The 22554-nt window shown below is 43.3% G+C and overlaps 1 protein-coding gene across 14 annotated transcripts in view; it reads right to left on the bottom strand.

The window, feature by feature from the left end:
• The window catches only part of PPIP5K1 (diphosphoinositol pentakisphosphate kinase 1), a 306207-nt gene that overhangs the window by 126563 nt on the left and 157090 nt on the right, over nt 1–22554 (bottom strand). For all 14 annotated transcript variants that reach the window (XM_073618536.1, XM_073618533.1, XM_073618535.1 and 11 more), the window contains exons 22-24: nt 18089–18196; nt 16088–16204; nt 4826–4990 (exon numbers count right to left, since the gene is read on the bottom strand). In XM_073618536.1, the coding sequence (XP_073474637.1) occupies nt 4826–4990; nt 16088–16204; nt 18089–18196 (390 nt within the window). The remainder of the gene's footprint in view (nt 1–4825; nt 4991–16087; nt 16205–18088; nt 18197–22554) is intronic.

The following is a 22554-nucleotide window of genomic DNA, read 5'->3' as shown; positions in this document are numbered from 1 at the left end:
ATGTCCTTTTCTCCCACAAATAGAGATTTCTTTTGGTGGCATTTGATCACTTCTGTGGTTTTTATTTTTTCCGCTAACAAAAAAAGGACGGTCCATTTTGAGAAAAAAAGAAAACATTTTTTTGCTTTCTGCTACAAAACACATCCAATAAAAAAGATAAAAAAAAAAAAAAAAAAACAATTTTCTTCATCAGTTTAGGCCAATATTTATTCTAATACATATTTTTAGTAAAAAAATTCCCAATAAGCGCACATTGATTGGTTTGCGCAAAAGTTATTGCGTCTACAAACTATGAGATATTTTTATAGCACTTTATTGCTAGTAATGGCGATGATCAGCGATTTCTAGCGGGACTGCGAAATTGCGGCGGACAAACTGGACACTAATGCCGCGTACACACGAGCGGACTTTTTGACCGGACTGGTCCAACGGTCTATCCGACGGACTTCCGACGGACTTTCCTAACGACCGGACTTGCCTACACACGATCAAACCAAAGTCTGACGGATTCGTACCCGATGACGTACGACCGGACTAAAATAAGGAAGTTGACAGCCAGTAGCCAATAGCTGCCCTAACGTCGGTTTTAGTCCAGCATACAGATTAGCGGATTTTCCGACCAGACTCGAGTCCGTCGGAAAGATTTGAAACATGTTTTATTTTTAGGTCCATTGGACTTTTAGGGAAAAAAGTCCACTGGTGCCCACACACCATCGATTTGTCCGATGGAGTCCGGTCCTCCAGACCAAGTCTGCTGGAAAGTCCGCTCGTGTGTACGCGGCATAAGTGACACTTTTTGGGGACCAGTGACACTAATACAGTGATCAGTGCTAAAAAAAATGCACTGTCACTATATAAATGACACTGGTAGGGAAGGAGTTAACATCAGGGGCGATCAAATGGTTAAGTGTGCTCCTAGAGAGTGATTTCTAACTGTGTGGGGGGTGGTTTAACTGGTGAAAGAGTGACTTCTGTGTTCCTGATTAGCAGGAACACAAGATCTCTCTCTTCCTCTCCGACAGAACAACGGTCTGCCTTGCTTACATAGACTGACCACCATTCTGCCTCTCCAGTGAATAATCGGCAGGTTCCGGCAGGCAAGCACGGCCGCCAGACCCGCTGATTGGCTTCCACTGTATCCAATCACAGCCAAAGCAGGTCGTCCGCAGTGCACACGCGCCCCAGACCCAGAAGAGGAAACAACCTACAGGTACGTTGTTTCACACAGATGGGCCGCCCTGCCACAGTAAATGTGCAGTGGGACGGCCTGTAAGCAGTTAAAGTGACAGTCAACACTCCTAATTGGATCCACGCTCAATATTTACAAACTGGAACTGAATGGTACTTTAAAGTTTCAACAAAGCTTGCTGAAAGCTCTGCAAATGCTTTATCAAAGCTTGCTGTTCGGAATGTTCTTATACAAGCTAAAACCTGTGTGAAACAGACCTTTGTGTTTGGGTTCAGAACACTATTGTGGTAACTGAAGGGTCACAGGAAGACATGGGGTGATCTTAATCGTAACAGACAACAAAAATATAGAAGAAATTCTGTTTGTAGTAGGTGGCACAAACAGCATTTTATATCAAGAAGTCAGAAAACTGTGTCAAATTGTACATAAAAATTTCCATAAGAAATGCACGTACTGGCCTATATTTGGGATGTGTCCCTTGGGCAATTTGATTTACTGTTACATAGCAATATGCAGCTGTTTTTGAAAATTAATTTAGTGTTCCTCTTAAAAAAAAAAAAAAAAAGTCTATAATTTCTCCAAATAATGGACACATAAATAACTGTTTAGTGAGATGGTAGAAAGCTAGGAGTGCAGTGTAAACAAAGCTTCATTTAGCTGAGCGTCACATATCCTATGAAAGTAGACAGACTAAATAAGGTGTTCTAAAGAAAAAAAAAGAATAACCACCCAGGCCTGTAATGAAATTCACTCTTATGCAGCGTACACACGACCAGACTTTCTGGGAAACTAGGTCCGACGGTCTTCCCGCTGGACTTTCTGAGCGGACGGACTTGCCTACACAGGACCGGATTTTCCGGCAGACTAGGTCCACCGGTCTACCTGACGGACTTTCGACAGAGTTAGCGCGGACTTTCCGAATGAACGGACTTGCCCACACACGGATAAGTCCGATCATTTTGAACGTGACTCGGGTACGACGGGACTAGAAAAGGAAGTCGATCTCGACGCTTTTATCAGCGAGATTGACACTCTCAGAGCCCCGTCGCGGGGCATACCAGGCCCTTAGGTCTGGTATGGATTGTAAGGGGAACCCCCTACGCCGAAAAACCGGCGTGGGGCCCCCCCAAAATCCATACCAGACCCCTATCCGAGCACGCAGCCCAGCCGGTCAGGAAAGGAAGTGGGGACGAGCGAGCACCCCCCCTCCTGAGCCGTACCAGGCCGCATGCCCTCAACATGGGGGGGTGGGTGCTTTGGGGGAGGGGGGTACCCTGCGGCCCCCCCACCCCAAAGCACCTTGTCCCCATGTTGATGAGGACAAGGGCCTCTTCCCGACAACCCTGGCCGTTGGTTGTCGGGGACTGCAGGCGGGGGGCTAATAAGGGGGCCTTTAATAAGAGGGCCCCAGATCCCGGTCCCCCACCCTATGTGAATGAGTATGGGGTACATGGTACCCCTACCCATTCTCCTAGGGAAAAAGTGTCAATAAAAAAAACACACTACACAGGTTTTAAAAGTAATTTGACAGCTCCGGGGGTCTTCTTTCAACTTCGGGGGGCTTCCGACTTTGGGGCTCTCCGGCCTCTTCTCCGCTCTCTTCTCCCGGTGTTCGACCTCTTCTCCCCGTGTCCGGTTCTTCTGCCAGCTCCTCCGCTATCTTCTGCCGCTCTTTTGCTAGCGGTGGCAAGGACTTCTGCCTTCTTGTCTTCTTCCCTCTTCTCTTCTTCCGATGTTGACACGACGCTCTCTCCGGCTGTAATGCTCTCCGAGCGCTCCGCACTGACTTATATAGGCAGTGACCCTGCCCCCTTAAGACGTCACAGTCTCTGGGCATGCTGGGACTGTGAATTTTTAGGGGGGTGTGGTCAACATCACCGGTCAGCATGCCCAGGGACTGTGACATCTTAAGGGGGCGGGGTCACCGCCTATATAAGTCATAGCGGAGCGCTCAGAGAGCATTACAGCCGGAGAGAGCGTTGTGTCAACATCGGAACAAGAGAAGAGGGAAGAAGACAAGAAGGCAGAAGTCCGGGCCACTGCTAGCAAAAGACCGGCAGAAGATAGCGGAGGAGACGGCAGAAGAACCGGACACTGGGAGAAGAGGTCGAACACCGGGAGAAGAGGCCAGAGAGAGCGGAGAAGAACCGGACGCCGGGAGAAGAGACCGGAGAGACCCCCGAAGTCGGAAGAAGACCCACGGAGCTGTCTAATAAATTACTTTAAAAACCTGTGTAGTGTGTTTTTTTTATTGCCACTTTTTCCCCCAGGTGAATGGGTAGGGGTACCATGTACCCCATGCTCATTCACATAGGGTGGGGGGCCAGGATCTGGGGGCCCCTTATTAAAGGGGGCTCCCGGATTCGTATAAGCCCCCCGCCCGCAGACGCCGACAACCAACGGCCAGGGTTGTCGGGAAGAGGCCCTTGTCCTCATCAACATGGGGACAAGGTGCTTTGGGGGAGGGGGGGCCGCAGGGCCCCCCTCCCCCAAAGCACCCACCCCCCCATGTTGAGGGCATGCGGCCTGGTACGGCTCAGGAGGGGGGGGGGCACTCGCTCGTACCCACCCCCTTTCCTGCCCGGCCGGGCTGCATGCTCAGATAGGGGTCTGGTATGGATTTTGGGGGGGGCCCACGCCGTTTTTTCGGTGTAGGGGGTTCCCCTTACAATCCATACCAGACCTAAGGGCCTGGTATGCCCCGCGCTCGCCGCAATAGGAAAATTTGTTTTTCCTATTGCAGCAAGCTCGAGATGCAGCACCCTGCCCTTGCGTCGTATCTGGTCCGTCAGACCAGCATACAGACGAACGAGCTTTCCGGCAGGAACTGAGTCCGGCGGAGTTACGAAGTAAAAATTTGAAGCAAGTTTCAAATCTAAAGTCCGTCGGATTTCCGACCGAAACGGTCCGTCGGAAGTCCTATGCAGCCCACACACGGTCGGATTGTCCGCCGGATTCAGTCCGTCGGACCAGTCCTGTCTTAAAGTCCGCCCGTGTGTACGCGGCATTAGTATTATGACTCTGTGTAAGGACCAAAGTACTTCCTAAAATATACTAAATATCCAGCTTTAGCAGAAACGGGTTCTTAAATCAACATATATAATTACACAAAAGCTTTATAACAAATGCAAACAACTGTTGCTCTTCACAGGTCAAGAAAACAACAAAAGGAAAAAATGGCAAACAGCAATAGTCTGAACTTCAACTAAACTAAAATCTTCTGAATATACAAACTTTTTTTGCCAAGAATTTAGTCACTACATGCTTAACCTTTGTTCAGTAATGGCCGTATAATCACAATGTTAATTAGGAATATTTAATCCAGGGGCTTGTTTTTGTGCTAAAAAATACCCCCAAATGAAATAGTTTCAGGTATTAAATATTCAGAAGACACATTTTTACTATCTAACAAATGGGAAAAATGTAATCAAATCAATCTGCAATATTTGCACTACTATGATCTACTACACAATTCATTTTTTTTAATTCAATTATATTTTGCATTTATTCATTTCTGTTGTTTACTGAGAACAGGGAAAGAAAAAAGAGCATATAATTTGTAAATGAACAATTACAAATTTCAGATTGAATTCTAAAACAGTATCAACCTTTGTATAGCCCCTTCAAATTTTTTACCTCCATTGACCCAGTCTTCCGAGTACGGGTTAGGGGAGACCTCCTGTGGATGCCGATTAGCTCAGTCGGTAGTGGTGACATCAGTATGAATCTGTCAACATCATCTGTGCCTTTCACCCTGGACAAGTCTTCCAGACTACCCTGGTCTGTCTTTTTGTCTTCACTCTATTGAAAACAAGGTATAAAAAAATAAATAAATAAAAAGCAGTAAGGTAAAGACTGCATTGTGTCAATGCCAGTAATCTGAAGGCAAGGTAACAACAAATATATTACTCATTTTAAACTGCCTTTAACCGCTTCAATATCCGGCACTTTCACGACCTTCCTGCCCAGGCTTTCAGCGCTGTCACACTTTGAATGACAATTGTGCAGTCATGCAACACTGTACACAAACAGAGCTTTCTTTTGGTGATATTTAATCATCACTGTGTTTTTTGTTTTTTTTAGCAAAAAATAAAACAAAAAAACACCAAAAATTTAGAAGAAAAAAAAAAAAAGTTTCTTAGTTTGTATCAGAAAATGTTGTAAATGAGTAATTTTTCTCCTTCACTGATGTGCGCTGATAGGCAGCACTGATGGGCACGTATGAGGTGGCACCAATATGCCGCACTGATGGGCAGCACTGATTGATGTCACTGAAGGGCACAGACTGGCATCACTGTAATCAGTGTCCTGATTCCCAGCAAGGAAATGCGACTGATAGGTTCTCCTCTCCTTACACTCTGTCAGTGAGAGCCAATAAACGACACTTCCGCATAGACACAGCCGATCACATGGGTTAAGAACCGCATCATCAGGCTCTTTCCTGAGATCAGGGTCACATCGCCCCTGCGGGCACGTGAGAGCGGTGACACTGGGGCGACGTCATATGATGTTGCCGCAGAACGAGAGGAGATCCCGGCCTAAGTCTTTTCCCTATGCGGCGGGCGGGAGGAGGTTAAAGTCAGACTGTCTCCAAAATAAAAGTGCATCACTGTCTTCACAAAAGGCACTGTGCAAGCTTTATTTTAATTATTCTTCCAATGCACCCTAAGGATCCATCAACTTGGGGGTGGGATACATCATTTAAAGCCCAAGGTTGAGAGCTGTGGCAAAGTCCTTGGATTTCGCAATTCAAAGTGGATGCCTCCCTAGAGCTCAGTCTGACAGGCAAACACTTTGAAGTGAGGGAAACGGGGGGGCTTGCCACAGCTCTCTACATTGGCTGCAAGTCCAGATTTACATATAGTATGTATCTGGGTTTAAGAGCCCCCTAGGGTGTGCAGGAGAAGTTTGTCAAAGAAAAGATAGTATACACTGTACATGTATGTATAAAATGATGTCTGCATTTTATGTGATTCTGCAAATCAGTATTAGAGTGAAGATCTGCCCCTTTAACCTGTTACTGTGGAAATGTGTCATTGCAGTTTAAAAAAAACTACTGTATAAAAATATCTGACTTATGCCATTATATGTTAAAACATTTTGGAAATTGGATATAATCCTCTATTTAAACTGTTCTGGGTTAAAGAAGAATTCCAGGCATGTTATACAGGTATTTCTATATAGTTACATTGGTTTAGCTTGACCCAAAATAACTATATGCTGTATATGGTCGGTTTCACACTGCTGTGCTGCAGTTTGGCCGCCGTATGGTTAAAATGCAGTGCAACTGTGGTTTTCGTGCAAGTTAACCACGGTTTTGCATAGACTTTTTTTTCTTGGTTTTTTCAGTGCGTTTTCTGAAAGTGCACCAAAAGTCCTGCATGTTACACCTCTGATGCACTTTCAGAAAATCAAATAGAAAATTATGGCAATATCGCCTGTGCCACGCAGCAAACCTCCAGTGTTCGCAATACATCAGACCAGAGCACAGTACCCATAAACAAGTGGAGATCACTGGAGTAGCATGTCCATGATTTCCAGCTTCCAGGGTCATCAGCCAGGTATGGTAAATACAAGCAGGCACAATGTAATAACTACATAAAAATATACCATGCCCGGAATTCCTCTTTAAAGTGGTAGTAAACACTTAAGGATACCCACCGAAGTGGCAAGGCTCAGATGATACAGAGAAATTAAACAAATCCTCCTACTTAACTTGTACCTTTTTACCTGCAGCCCTCACTTCTCTACAACCACCTAAAGCACACATTTTACACAGCATTTCTGAGCTCCAGAAGGCAGGAGGTGGGAACCTCATGTCACACAGATTACACAGCATACAGCTAGTGTAATCTGAGACCTGAGTGCAGGGAATGGACACTTCCCCTCTACAGCTGAGGGGGTCAATCAAATGCTGTGGGCTGGAGGAGGGGGGGTGTGTCTGGTTGCCCCACAGGATTCGGTGGTGTTGGCATACCCTGTCAGAAGTGATGTATGCAGAAAGCTGAGGGAAAAAAGCACAGACTAAACTATACCTTGCTCATTTTTTATTTCAAAGGTTTACAACCACTTTAAGGAATATGTTAACCCAACATTTCATATTCCTGATATGGTGTACCATGTACTTGTGTTACAGTATCCTGTTCTCTTTGCATTGCTTCCTTTGTGTGAAATACCTGGTGATCCTGCCAGTCCTCCTGCTTTATTGCTTCAAACTGACCACGCTAGGCACGAGAGCACATCCTTCCCAGCGTGGTCAGTTTTCTGGGTGTGCTGGGAGAACAGTCTGACTGTTAGTTAATAGCCAAGACTTGTGCTGACACCCCCCCCCCCCCACACACACACAGCTATTCACTGGGAAGATCAGTGGACTGCTGTTTCTCCACCCACACCTCTCCAATCCAAGTCCCTTAATGCAGCTGAGAACACAAATTATGTAATCACTTGATTCACTTAAAAAAAGAAAAAAGGTAGTTATAATGAAATATATATACACCCACAGTGGCTATAACAAGTCTACACACCCCTGTTAAAATGTCAGGTTTCTGTGATGTAAAAATATGAGACAAAGATAAATAATTTCAGAACTTTTTCCCACCTTCAATATGACTTATAAACTATACAACTCAGTTGAGAAAGAAACTGAAATCTTTTAGGGGGAGGAAGTAAAAATAAAAAAATAAAGTAATGTGATTGCAGAAGTGTGCACACCCTCTTAAAACTGGGGCTGTGTTCAGAAATAATCAATCACATGCAAACTCATGTTAAATAGGAGTCTGTACACACCTGCCATCATTTAAAGTGCCTCTGATTAAAAGAGAAGTATGCGTTTCCTTTTTTTGCTTACATCTATTCTATGTGAGCTGCCGATATCTATAAATCCTTCCAGCCCTAAAAATCAAACTAAATACCTGTGGGAGGGTCTACAGACTTTTATACAGTGTAATACTGACAATGGGCTGGCTCTGGAGTCTGGATCCACCTACTTTCCTGTCATTTTGCTTGATTAATGTCAGCTCTCTGCTCGCTCCTGAGGGTAGCTGCTCCCCCCTCCCTTCTCCCTCCTCCACCGCAGCATGTTCCAATCATCATACAAATCCAGCAAAGATAAGAGCACTTCAGTCAGTGATTAAGGTAGGAGAAGTCACTGATAGTAATATGTAGGAGGAGATTTACATAAAAGGCACTATCTACCAGAGTGAAAACAATATATTTGTAAAGCAGAATACACATATGGATGTGACAGCACACGGGCATTCCATGCATTACTGATATAGTAAAATGAAATCACATCAGAGCTAACATTGTGAACGATTCCTTTTTTGACTATCTGGATTTTTATATGAGACAATGAAACCTTCCATTCAAATCTACTTGTATTTTTATACTGAAGCCCAGAGCTCCTCAGACATGGACAGAGCTTTGCTCCCCCATATTTGGCGTATTACCTAGTACCCCTATAGTAATAATGTTTACTTCATTGTAAATAGAGTATTACAGGATCACATACCGTACAGAGCCATCACATGCCGTACAGAGTCATCACATACCGTACAGTGATGGGGATGATGGGACTGTATAGGTGTACAGGGGGGGGGGTGACAGGACTGTATAGGAGTACAGGGGATGGGGATGATGGGACTGTATAGGAGTACAGGGGATGGGGATGACGGGATTAAATAGGAGTGCAGGGGATGGGGATGACGGGATTAAATAGGAGTGCAGGGGATGGGGATGACGGGACTGTATATCACGGCATGTGATGACTCTGTATGGCATGTGATGGCCCTGTACGGCATGTGATGGCCCTGTACGGCATGTGATGGCCCTGTACGGCATGTGATGGCCCTGTACGGCATGTGATGGCCCTGTACGGCATGTGATGGCACTGGGTATGATGGGATTGTATAGGAGTACAGGGGATGGGGGGATAGGGGTGGGAGAGGGATGGTGGGGGGGGGTGCGGTGACATCAGTAACAGAGGGATGATTTGTATGTACAATAAAGGAGACTCTGGTACATATCGGGGGTCACTTTAGATGTGGGGGAGTTGTCAGTCACCTCTCCTATGTACTGTACACAGGTATGCTCTCTACACATAGCACTGTGTTCATTTCAGACAACAGACAAAGGGCACATGTCACTATGCTCCTCACCATGTCTCCTCTTCTGATATAACACAGTGCTGTGTGTAGAGAGATTACCTGTGTTCATAGAAGTTTTCAGTAACAATCCCCCCCCCCCCTTATTGGCTGGAGGAGACGCTGACATGAACTTTGAATGGATGGGGGGAATTCGGAGGACACGGGAACATCAAAGCCCAGGGGAGAGGTGTTGGAATCTCGCAGAGAGCTTGCAGATGACAGCCAGGGAAAGGTGAGGATTTCACTGTTTGTATCACACTGTCTCTGTTTCTGGGTTTTAGATGGGGACACGCTGCCATGGAAAAAGAGGCATGTGAAGAACATGCTCATTCTAGATAGCAGCCTGGGTGTGCACCTCTTCATCAATCGCACCCTCATGTCCTCCAGAGGGAGGGAGTGAAGGAGTGGCTGGATTGTGGAGCTGTATCCACCCCCTGGAAACTTTTGAACTGAGAAAGAACCATTAGAGGCAGATTCTGCACTCTTCAAAAGACTATTCTGCAAAATCTAACAGGCTCGGGAAAGAATGAAATGCAATGCAGGTATGAGGGTAGCATGTACTACCTATTTTTGCATTCCCATACTTCTCATCGGAGGGATCTCATTGTTAAAAGGTATCAGTCAGGAGAAAGGTACAAAAGAATTTCCAAGGCATTAGATATAATATGGAATACAGTGAAGACAGTCATCATCAAGTGGAGAAAATATGGCACAACAGTGACATCACCAAGAACTGGACGTCCCTCCAAAATTGATGAAGAAAACTGGTCAGGGAGGCTGCCAAGAAGCCTACAGCAACATTAAAGGAGCTACAGAAATATCTGGCAAGTACTGGCTGTGTGGTACATGGGACAGCAATCTCCCGTATATTAAACTAGAGATATGTGGCGCTACTCTATCAATCAGTAACAATTAGATAATCAGAAACCATAACCGTAATCATCTAAGATAAAGGATGAAGTTGGCAAAGTGGGCTCCACCACATAATCAATGCCAGAAAAAATAATATTATGACCTTAGGAAAGATAACACCATACAGGAGTTCATCAAAGAAGAGATCAGTTCTAGAATGTGGAAATGAATAAGTGAATACCAACGATTAAAATGCTCAATAGAATAAATACTGTATCAGTGCTCAGTAAAATAATTGTAAACTGTATCAACCACCCCTCCTCAAGTGACAATATAAAGTGAACCTGTGAATATAATGAGATGACTTCCCAAACTGGATGAACAACGAAAAAATCCATGATCATAGACAAAAAACACCAAATAAAGCTAACAGTGTATCACAGGCAACAGCTGAAAATCAAATAATTTCTAGTGCTGATATCAAAATAAATCTTAAAAGTGAACCAAAATAAAACTAGATATAGCAAACTGACATAAAGTGCAAAAAGATTCTGAGGTCAGCAAAAATTCCGTATAAATAATCCACAATATTGAAATAAAATCCAAAATAGTGATATAGTCATGACATAATAAACGTTTATTATTAGTGAATAATTAATAAATAAATAAATAAGAAATTGAATACAATAGGACAGATAATCCCACAACAGAGATGCTGTCCCAAACGGTGACAATAGTGCAATTTAGTCCATACAAAAGTGCAATTGTGATAGGTGATGTCCACAAGGAACAGTCTTTAAATAAAGTGCAAAATGTGCAGTGACTGGTGCTTTTCTTCTATGCACGTTCTGGTGCATATCCCAAGTGTTTCCCCCAGCCTCTCACCTCCAGCAGCGGCCCCCAATGGGCCAAGTAGAGCGGGTAGATATTCTAGGAGAGGATGTGTTTCCTGGAGCGTTTCCTTAACATCAATGAATCTGTCTCTCTGCAACTCCTCCCGCAGCTCCCAGCAATCCCAGCAGTTATTTAGGAACAAAGGAGAGGTCTCATGGTGCAGTAATTAGGTACAAATTTTATTGACAAACATAATAACTTACATCTAAAATCACAGTGATCAATGGAAGTGTAGAGCTTCCGGGTTCGGCCGTCCCCGAGAAGCGTTGGCACCTGACTCCTCCTACCCTGACGCGTTGCGTCACACCACGTGACTTTATCAATCTCCCGTATGCTTCATATGTCTGGGCTATGTAGTAGTGTCAATACGGAAGCCTTTTCTTACCAAAAACATCCAAGCTCGTTTAAACTTTTCAAAAACAGATCTGAAGTCTCCCAAAAGCATGTGGGAAATGTGTTATGGTCTGATGAAACCAAGGTTGAACTTTTTGGCCATGATTTCAAAAGATATGTTTGGCGTAAAAAACACTGCACATCACCTTAAAAACACCATACCCAGAGGGAAGCATGGTGGTGGCAGCATCATGCTTTGGAGCTGTTTTTCTTCAGCTAGAACAGGGGCCTCGGTCAAGGTAGAAGGAATTATGAACAGTTCCAAATACCAGTCAATATTGGCACAAAACCTTCAGGTGTCTGCTAGAAAGCTGAACATGAAGAGGAACTTCATCTTTCAGCATGGCAACGACCCAAAGCATACATCCAAATCAACAAAGGAATGGCTTCACCAGAAGAAGATTAAAGTTTTGGAATGGCCCAGCCATAGGCCAGACCCGAATCCCATTTAAAATCTGTGGGGTGATCTGAAAAGGGCTGTGCACAGAAGATGCCCTCGCAATCTGACAGATTTGGAGTGTTTTTGCAAAGAAGAGCGGGCAAATACTGCCAAGTCAAGATGTGCCATGCTGATAGACTCATACCCAAAAAGACTGAGTGCTGTAATAAAATCAAAAGATGCTTCAACAAAGTATTAGTTTAAGGGTGTGCACACTTATGCAACCATATTATTTTATTTTTTTTATATTTACTTCCCTCCACCTAAAAGATTTCAGTTTGTTGTTCAACCGAGTTGTACAGTTTATAGGTCACATCAAAAGTGGAAAAAAGTTCTGAAATTATTTATCTTCATCTCATTTTTTTACATCACAGAAACCTGACATTTTAACAGGGGTGTGTAGACTTTTTATATCCACTGTGTATCCATCTATCTACACACACACACACACACACACACACCACTTTATTAGGTGCACCTTTTGCCTTCAGAACTGCCTTAGTTCTTTGTGGCATATACAAGGTGTTGGGAACAGTAACATGCAAAATCCGGAATATTGCTGCACTCCTTGATGTCTTTATTGAAACATTAAAATCACAAGTATGACAGGAACATAAAAGGCAACGCATTTTGCGCTAAAGTTAGCGCTTACTTCAAACCTGTCCAAAGGTGTTGGAAAGATTCCTCAGAGATTTTGGTCCATATTGACATGATAGCATCACGGAGTTGTTGCAGATTTGTCGGCTGCACATCCATGATGCGAATCTCCCATTCCACCACATCCTAAAGGTGCTCTGTTGGATTGATATCTGGTGACTGTGAAGGCCATTGGAGTACAATGAACTCATTGTCACGTTTAAGAAACCAGTGGTGAGATGATTTGAGCTTTGTGACATGGTGCATTATCCTGCTGGAAGTAGCTATCAGAAGATGGATACACTGTAGTCATAAAGGGATGGACATGGTCAGCAACAATACTCAGGTAGGTTGTGGCATTTAAACGATGCTCAATTGGTACTAAGAGGCCCAAAGTGTGCCAAGAAATTATCCCCCCACACCATTACACCAACACCAGCCTGAACCATTAATACAAGGCAGGATGGATCCATGCTTTCATGATGTTTACACCAAATTCTGACCCTAACATCTGAAAGTCGCAGCTGAAATTATTTGTCCAATCTTCTATTGTCCAATTTTGGTAAGCCTGTGCAAATTGTAGCCTCAGCTTTCTGTTCTTAGCTGACAGGAGTGGCACCCTGTGTCGTCTTCTGCTGCTGTAGCCCATCTGCTTCAAGATTCATGTGTTGTGTGTTTAGAGATGGTATTCTGCATACCTTGGTTGTAACGAGTGGGTATTTGAGTTACCTGTTGCCTTTCTATCATCACGACCCAGTCTGCCCATTCTCCTCCGACATCAATAAGGCATTTCTGTCCACACAACTGCCTCTCACTTGATGTTTTCTGTTTTTCTGATCATTCTCTGTATGCTCTAGTGATGGCTGAGCGTGAAAATTCCAGTAGATTATGCCACATTCAAAGTCACTTAAATCCCCTTTCTTCCCTATTCTGATGCTCAGTTTGAATTTCAGCAAGACGTCTTTACCATGTCTAGATGCCTAAATGCATTGAGTTACTACCATGTGATTGTGATTAGCTGTCTGTGTTACCAAGCAGTTGAACAGGTGTACCTAATAAAGTGGCCAGTGAGTGTGTGTGTGTGTGTGTGTATAAACACAAACACATATACACACACACACACATATTACACACACAGTTGTGCACATAAGTTTACATACCCTGGCAGAATTTATGATTTCTTGACCATTTTTCAGAGAAGATGAATGATAACACAAAAACATTTCTTTCACTCGTTGTTAGTGTTTGGCTAAAGCCATTTTTTATCAAATCAATTGTGTTTACTCTTTTTAAATCATAACGGCAACAGAAACTACCCAAATGACCCTGATAAAAAGTTTACATACCCTGGTGATTTTGGCCTGATAACATGCACACAAGTTGACACAAAGGGGTTTGAATAGCTATTAAAGGTAACCATCCTCATCTGTGATCTGTTTGCTTGTAATTAGTGTGTATAAAAAGTCAATGCGTTTCTGGACTCCAGACCCTTGCATCTTACATCCAGTGCTGCATGGACGTTTCTGGATTCTGAGTCACGGGGAAAGCAAAATAATTGTCAAAGGATCTGTGGGATCTGTGTGATTGAACTGTATAAAACAGGAAAGGGATATAAAAAGATATCCAAGAATTAAGAATGCCAATCAGCAGTGTTCAAACTCTAATCAAGAAGTGGAAAATGAGGGGTTCTGTTGAAAACAAACCATGGTCAGGTAGACCAACTAAACTTTCAGCCACAACTGGCAGGAAAATTGTTCGGAATGCAAAGAAACACCCACAAATAACTTCAGGGGAAATACAGGACTCTCTGAAAACATGTGGTGTGGCTGTTTCAAGATGCACAATAAGGAGGCACTTGAAGAAAGATGGGCTGCATGGTCAAGTCGCCAGAAGAAAACCATTACTACACAAATGCCACAAAGTATCACGCTTACAATACGCCAAACAGCACAGAGACAAGCCTCAAACCTGGCACAAAGTCATTTGGAGTGATGAGACCAAAATTACGCTTTTTGGCCACAACCATAAACGCTACATTTGGAGAAGAGTCAACAAGGCCTATGATGAAAGATACAGAGGTGGATCGCTGATGTTTTGGGGATGTGTGATCCCCGGTGTCATGTGACTCGTTAGTGTTATAAGGTCTCGGGTGTTAATGGGGAGCAGGTGTGTTAAATTTGGTGTTATCGCTCTCACTCTCACATACTGGTCACTGGAAGTTCAACATGGTACCTCATGGCAAAGAATTCTCTAAGGATCTGAAAAAAGAATTGTTGCTCTACATAAAGATGGTCTAGGCTATAAGAAGATTGCCAAGACCCTGAAACTGAGCTGCAGCACGGTAGCCAAGACTGCAGTTTAACAGGACAGGTTCCACTCAGAACAGGCATTGCGATGGTCAACCAAAGAAGTTGAGTGCACATGCCCAGCGTCATATCCAGACGTTGGCTTTGGGAAATAGACATATAAGTGCTGCCAGCATTGCTGCAGAGGTTGAAGGGGTGTGTGGGGGGGGGGGGGGTCAGCCTGTCAGTGCTCAGACCATACACCGCACACTGCATCAAATTCCCAGAAGGAAGCCTCTTCTAAACATAAATGTACAAGAAAGCCGGCAAACTGTTTCCCCAAACACACCTCCAAGACGACAACTGCCTTGCTCAAGAAGCTGAGGGTAAAGATGATGGACTGGTCAAGCATGTCTCCAGACCTAAACTCTATTGAGCATCTGTGGGGCATCCTGGAAGGTGGAAGAACGCAAGGTCTCTAACATCCATCAGCTCCGTGATGTCGTCATGGAGGAGTGGAAGAGGATTCCAGTGGCAACCTGTGAAGGTCTGGTGAACTTCATGCCCAAGAGGGTTAAGTGCTGGAAAATAATGGTGGCCACACAAAATATTGACACTTTGGGCCCAATTTGGACATTTTCACTTAGGGGTGTACTTATTTTTGTTTCCAGAGGTTTAGACATTAATGGCTGTGTGTTGAAATATTTTGAGGGGACAGCAAATTTACACTGTTATACAAGCTGTACACTCACTACTTTACATTGTAGCAAAGTGTCATTTCTTCACTGTTGTCACAAGTAAAGATAGAATAAACTATTTACAAAATGTGAGGGATGTACTCACTTTTGTGAGATACTGTATGCATGTGTGTATATATATATATATATATATATATATATATAGAGGTGTGTGTGTGTGTGTGTGTGTGTGTGTGTGTGTGTGTGTGTGTGTGTGTGTGTGTGTGTGTGTGTATATATATATATATATATATATATATATATATATATATATATATAAATATAATTTTGCCTTTCATTTCTATTTTAAATTGAATGAGTTGTTTTACAAGGTGAGGCTTCACATATATTTAAAGTATTACTACTGGAATAAATGCTGTTTGGATAACTGAAAATAGCCTAAAGAATTATTTTGTTAGTAATAAACAACATGGCATAGTACTAAATACAGCCACCGAACATTTTTTCAGCATGCTAGATTGCATCATAAGCATTTAGAGAAATGTATATCTGCCTACTTCAGCTGAAGCTGGTCGAAATCCAAATCCCAGGGGAGCCTTTTCATCTTCTTCACAGCCTTTGACTCCTGGGCTGAAATGAAGCTCTACGTGAAATCTCTCTTCTGAAGATGGGTCCTGCAACGCAGAAGAACAGAAAAACATAACTATACACCCACCATACTAATTAACCAATTATTACACAAAATGTGTGTTGAATTGACAGCAAGTCTGGCCAAAATAGTACCCAGGGCAAATGACCTTTGGCAAGTGGCTAGGATATCATTTTATAGACTACTGAAGCTGTACATGAACAACAGCTGTTAAACAGGCACTTGTTACTATACATGGGATAAAGAGCTCGTTCACATGTTTGGCAGCCCTTGCCCCACTCAGAACTAGCGAGTTGCAGTGGATCGCTTTTCAGAGGTGACAAGCAGTGAGGAGGCGATATGTCACCTCCTCACCACCTGATTTAACCCTGTAAGGCTTCATTCAATGTGCGGCCAGGGGACGATAAAACCCCCCCAATTGCCCACTAGAACGACACTATGCAGCTGTCAGGGCTGTACACATAACATGGCAAACATTAAACAGCATTCGCACATTGCCACTGGCCTTTACAGCAAGGAGCACATGGAAGGGCAATGCATGTAAAAACATGGTTTGTACTTTTGGAATACTGGTGAGGGGGAGCATTGGACACCTTTGCTGCCATTGTGGTATATGCTGGGTGTCCAGTGCACCCCTGCACCTTTAAGGAGGGGTGGGCTCCCCCCAGGCTCTCCTGCTCTCTGCCTATCTATTATAATGCATGTGCTTCAACTATGGAGGCTCTCAAAAATTATTATGAGTTAGGACTGCAGATAATACTAGGGTGCTGTGAAGTGGAAAGCCAGTCATAAGACTGGCTTCTGTAGAAGTAGAACAGACAGCTGAACACACTGGCCAAAAGGACGATTTTTGGCTTGTGTGTACAAGGCTTTAAGCTGGGTTTGCTCACTACACGTATGCCCTTTTACAGTCCCTTTGCTACAACACACATTCTGTTATATATATTAGTGGGATGTGGACATACTAACATGGTATACTGCATATTCTACTATTGAGATAAGCTGGGTACACATGCTTAGTTTTTTTTTTTTCGTTCAGCCAGCGGTCTGAATAAAAACAATAGCAGATTGCTTATGTGGATGGAGGAGGCCTCCACGCTGTGACATTGTAGTCTGACAGCAGGGACACTGTTGTGAGAATGCACTGAAAGTTTTCTAGCATGGTTGTTCAACAGAAGTCGATCTAACAAGCAGGGAGGGCCGCATACAGATCGAAATTTGGCTGGTCCCTGCTCAACCAGCCAAATTTTCAGTCTCTGTTATGGCCGCATACAAACTGGACGATTACCTGCAGCCAAGCTAAAACTCAGCAGGAACGCCAACCCTGAATGAACCCTGGCTCTATCAAGTCTAAGCGTAATATTCCCCATGCACACATGCAAGAAACTGGCTGTTTAGTAATGCTGAGTACTGTAATGACCATAGGCTGGAAACCGTAGATGATCAAAGTGAAGAAAATGTCATCAGCACACCAAGGATTACTCGAATGGGTGCAAAGTTTTATTTTGTGGTCACATGATAAATATACAGCAACATTTCAGAGCCACTTGGGCCCCTTCATCAGGCTAGTGACAATGTGCAGTGCAAACCAACAAGTATTTGCCAGACAATCGGTGCAAACAATTCTGGCCCAGCCCCGACCCCTGGCGTCATAAGCCCCGCCAATATGCCCAGTTTAAACTGGCTCCATCCAGGTTTGGTCTTTGCTTGTAATTGCTCAGATGATATTTGAAAAAAATTACGTACATGAAAGCACAGGAGGAACCTGGGTGGTGACAACTGAACAAAGAATGTGACAGCCAGCAAGCTTCATTACTAAAGACCTATAGAATTTGCCCTATAACAGCCTTTCTTTGATAATACCACAGCTAAATCAAGAATGCTTTTGACAGCCTTATTATGAACTCACCTTATTGTTGTCCTCGTACAGCATAATCACAATTTGTGTCATGTAGTTTAGCTCTGACACAGCACTTAAATAATCCATCGCTCTTTTCCACTGCTGATCTTTAGACTCCTAGAAATACAAAGCAATAGACCGTTGATAAGAATGCATTATGTATGACCTAGATTACTCTGCAGTGATAATTTACTTTTACTGAAAGTGGATGTAAACCCTCACATATACCCAGTGAAGTGAACAGCCCCAGATGGTACATAGGGATGAAACAAATCTCCCTACATAAGTTTTACATGTATATCTGCTGTCTTCAGCTTTATATACCGTTTAGAAAGTGCACATTGTGTTAAGAGATTTTCTCTTCCTGGTTATCACTGCAGTGAAGTCTGGGCATACAGCCAAGACAGCTGATTGGAGGAAAGGCAGACAACCCCTCTCCTCAAAAGTAGAGACTTTCAGCTCTGTCCCTTGAATCATTCAGCAAGCTGCTAATTTATAGCATCCTCCCCAACACAAAACTCCGGCTGCTTTTATCATATGTGACGGAGAATTTGTCAGTAGTTATCAGGCTGATAACCAATGAACGGAGCAGGAGACTGCTACAGAACATAGTGCTTTGAACAGAGATAACCAAAACACTGCAGATATATGTGCCCAGCTCCAATTGCATGAATCGGTTTACATCCACTTTAAGGATTGACTTAAAGTAGTACTAATTCCACATATGTTCTACGATAATTAGATCTGATTTAGTCAACTAAGCAGAGTCTGATATACATCAGGTGTATACAGTATTTAAGTCAGTAAAATGCAGGATAGTAGATTTCTGAGATCTGCTAAGGCCTGCAGCAATTATAGTTTTTTGATGTTTTGTTTTTTTTAACATCGAGCAAACAATAGTGTTTCCCAGGAAATGGTTTATGTAACAAGCAAAATACCCGATGAAAAATTCTGGAGTAGCCGTTACATTGTTTATGTATTGTAAAGTTGAAATTGGTGAATTTGCAGACACGACCACATAAGGTGGACAAGATTGGGGTCAGGCCAGCCAATAGGGATGAGGAGACAGAAGAAGAATGCTGAAGGTTTAGTAGGCTGTATGCATCAATTTAAATTTAATTTCTTGGCAGGACCCACCACCACCCAGCTCCAGTGGTAGTAACCTTGTGGTATGCTCACTTCTGCCTGCTTTGGTAATTTCTGTGTAAACATGGCCCATTTAAATATGAGGTTTGGAATCGAGGATAGAGTATGTTGGCCAGCCAAGCAGAGAGTATGGTGTATAAATAAAGAAGATTGATTCTGAGATGGTGTTGAGAGCAAGTGATGGGAGTATCTGGTGCAATTTCTTCTGGTTTTTGGTGTAGTAGGGTAGTTGGTGAGGAAGTGGCAGACTTGTTCATTCTGAAATAGTGGCCTGGGGTACACACTATTTTTATTGCAATTCTGCAAAAGTTAAGTACCTGCAAAGACAACAGATTTTAGCTAATGCAGATACTTTGATCCTGCCAAAATCTAAATGCTATGGAATCTGCTTCTTGTAGGAAAGCTGTGGATGAGGTCAAGGACAAGCAAGGAGAATTGGTTCCTGGGATCTTTAAAAATGCCCTAGTTTCCCTTCATGTGATTATTTTCTCTTTCTCTGAATCACATTCTGTTTGATACACTGAGGGAGATGATTAAAAGACTTAGTTTAGGACCCCAGCCAGCAACCATTGCGATACTAGGTAGTGAATTATTTTTCTTCTTTCTAGATATCTGTGTCTGAGCAGCAATGATATTTTCTGGATGGGGTATAGACATGCAAATAGCATTTTATTTAAAACGAATCCATACAAATAAATGGGCCACACATCTATGATGTCCTTTTGAGTCAGGATCCGACCTTAAAGTGGATGTAAACCCGAAATTTTTTTTTTTTTATGTCATAATGTATTGTAGAGTATAAGATTTCCTCTCATTTGAGCCCAGTCTTGCCACAAAGAGTTAATCCACCTCTGAGCAATCTTCTTTTATTGTTCAGTGAGATAAACAGAGAAAAACTTTGTCAAATCCTCCCCCTTGCTGTGAGTGACAGGTGATTTACATATCTCGTGCACTAGCCTAAGACATGCATTATTTTTTAAATACACAGTAGAAAATGCATATTGACAAGGGGAGTGTAGAGGTGGGCGGGGAGTCTACTGACATCACGACTCCACCCACCGAGCTCCAGACAACAGACCCACCCACAGAATCTGCAGTTTTTCGGGTCTAATAACAGACAGAGGGGAGACATTTGACAGGTAAAGATACATGCAGAAGGCATGTATATCCTTATAGATAACCCCTATGGCAGTAGTTTAGAAAAGATGACATTGGGTTTACATCCACTTTAATTTAATTAGGCAGAAAACACACACTGCATCCCTCCATCCAGAACCGTCCCTCTTACACTTTTCACCCATACAGGGCTTAAACCGGAACTTTAGTCTCTCAATCAACATGAACTATTTTTCATCTTTATGATGCTAGCATTAATAAATAGATAGGAAGGTAAGTTACATTCAGTGGTCCTAAACTTTTTTTTACATTCCTTCAGTTGCTTCCTGGCCATACATCCCACCAGACTTAATCTGGAGAAGAGGCTTTCTCAGCTAAGTATGCTCCCCTGCCTGCATGCCTGACCTTGCGAAGTGTACTGGTAGCCCATGTATATTGTACCGCGCGCGCGCGCGCACACACACACACACACACACACACACACACACACACACACACACACACACACACACACAAGATTTTCCAGAGCACTATCACAGATAGATTCTAGGAAGTAAATGCTACATGAATCATCTGCTCTTACTCAAGATGGCCACAGCTAGAAATGCTGTGGGTTTTTCTCAAAGTGATTTTTCAACAAAATAAAGTATGAAAACATGGATGGATAAGTGAGTTTTCTTTGAATACTGTATTATAACTAATTAGACAGCGATTTCTGTTTGTGGTTCTCAGATAAAGTTAGGACTCACTTTAATCAATTAAGCCCTGCATAGGTGAAATGTGCTAGAGGGGCAGCCATGTCTGCCTGATAAATCATGTCGGATCTAAAAGATGTCATAGGTGTGTGGCTTGCTTGTTCATATGGAAGAGTGGCAAAGAGCATGAAAGGGCTCTTGGGCTTTGGCACCCATCTGCCTCACAAGACCGAGAAGCGAGCAGGTCACCTGGGAGCAGTAAGGCGAATAAGCGTCTCTTTAAACCAAGTTTTTTTTTTAGACCTGAAAAAACTTGATGTATTCTGTGAGATTGTGCATAATTCAATTCCATGGACTGAATCTAAAAGCCCTTGCACACTGGGGCGGGGGGCGGCGGCGGCGGTAAAACGCCGCTATTATTAGCGGCGTTTTACCGTCGGTATGCGGCCGCTAGCGGGGCGGTTTTACCCCCCGCTAGCGGCCGAGAAAGGGTTAAATACCACCGCAAAGCGCCTCTGCAGGGGCGCTTTGCCGGCGGTATAGCCGCGCCGTCCCATTGATTTCAATGGGCAGGAGCGGTATACACACCGCTCCTTCACCGCTCCGAAGATGCTGCTAGCAGGACTTTTTTTACCGTCCTGCCAGCGCATCGCTCCAGTGTGCAAGCCCTCGGGGCTTGCACACTGGAATGAAAGTAGCGGCACTTTCGGGGCGGTTTGCAGGCGCTATTATTAGCGCAATAGCGCCTGCAAACCGCCCCAGTGTGCAAGGGCTCTTAAAGAAACATTATTATATAATCTGAAAATTGCAGTGACTTTAAATTCATAGGGATTCATATTCAGGGAGGAGGAAGACAGGGACCTAGTAATGGGTTCAATGGATTTTTTTAAACAGTAATGGTGAAAGGAGCAACCCTGTCAATTTCCATTTTGTAATGAATGAAAGAGCCCTGTGAATTTGAGCTTTTGAGCAGAAATAAAAAGTGTAGATATTAAATCTAGAAATCGCCCAGTAAAACCCAATCAGCACATCACCCTTTTGAGCCAACCCAATGAACATTGTCAAAAGCCTTCTCAGAGTCCAAGGCCAACAAAACCACTGGAAGTGGAGGAGGATCAGACAAACATGTTCCAACGCAGCAATAATATTAATAATCATCTGTCTTTGTACGCCAAAAGAAAGCTGATACTAATTGGCTCCACTTTTGTAATACATGAACTGTCAGTGTGTGTGTTGTGCCTCAATGTAGAAGTGGAGCAAATTAGAATTACCCAAATGTGGCGCACAAGTCAGTGTCAGAACCAAAACTGTCGCAAATGTTTCTCGAATTTGGCGCAACACATTAACAAGAGCAATTAATGCCAGAAAAGTGGCATGACAACATTACTGAATTCCCCAATAGTTTCTGCATCATGTTTCTTTATAAATGTATGTGCATGTCTAACAAAATTTAGAGAGCACTATTCCATCTACATGACGCCTCTTTCCTGTCATTCTATGTGCTAAAAATAATGGATA

The sequence above is a fragment of the Aquarana catesbeiana genome, linkage group LG03 (genome assembly GCF_042186555.1).
Source record: "Aquarana catesbeiana isolate 2022-GZ linkage group LG03, ASM4218655v1, whole genome shotgun sequence".
In the NCBI taxonomy this organism is placed as follows: Eukaryota; Metazoa; Chordata; class Amphibia; order Anura; family Ranidae; genus Aquarana; species Aquarana catesbeiana.
The sequence above is the reverse complement of the archived record's forward strand: the minus strand, read 5'-3'. Positions and strand labels throughout refer to the sequence as shown.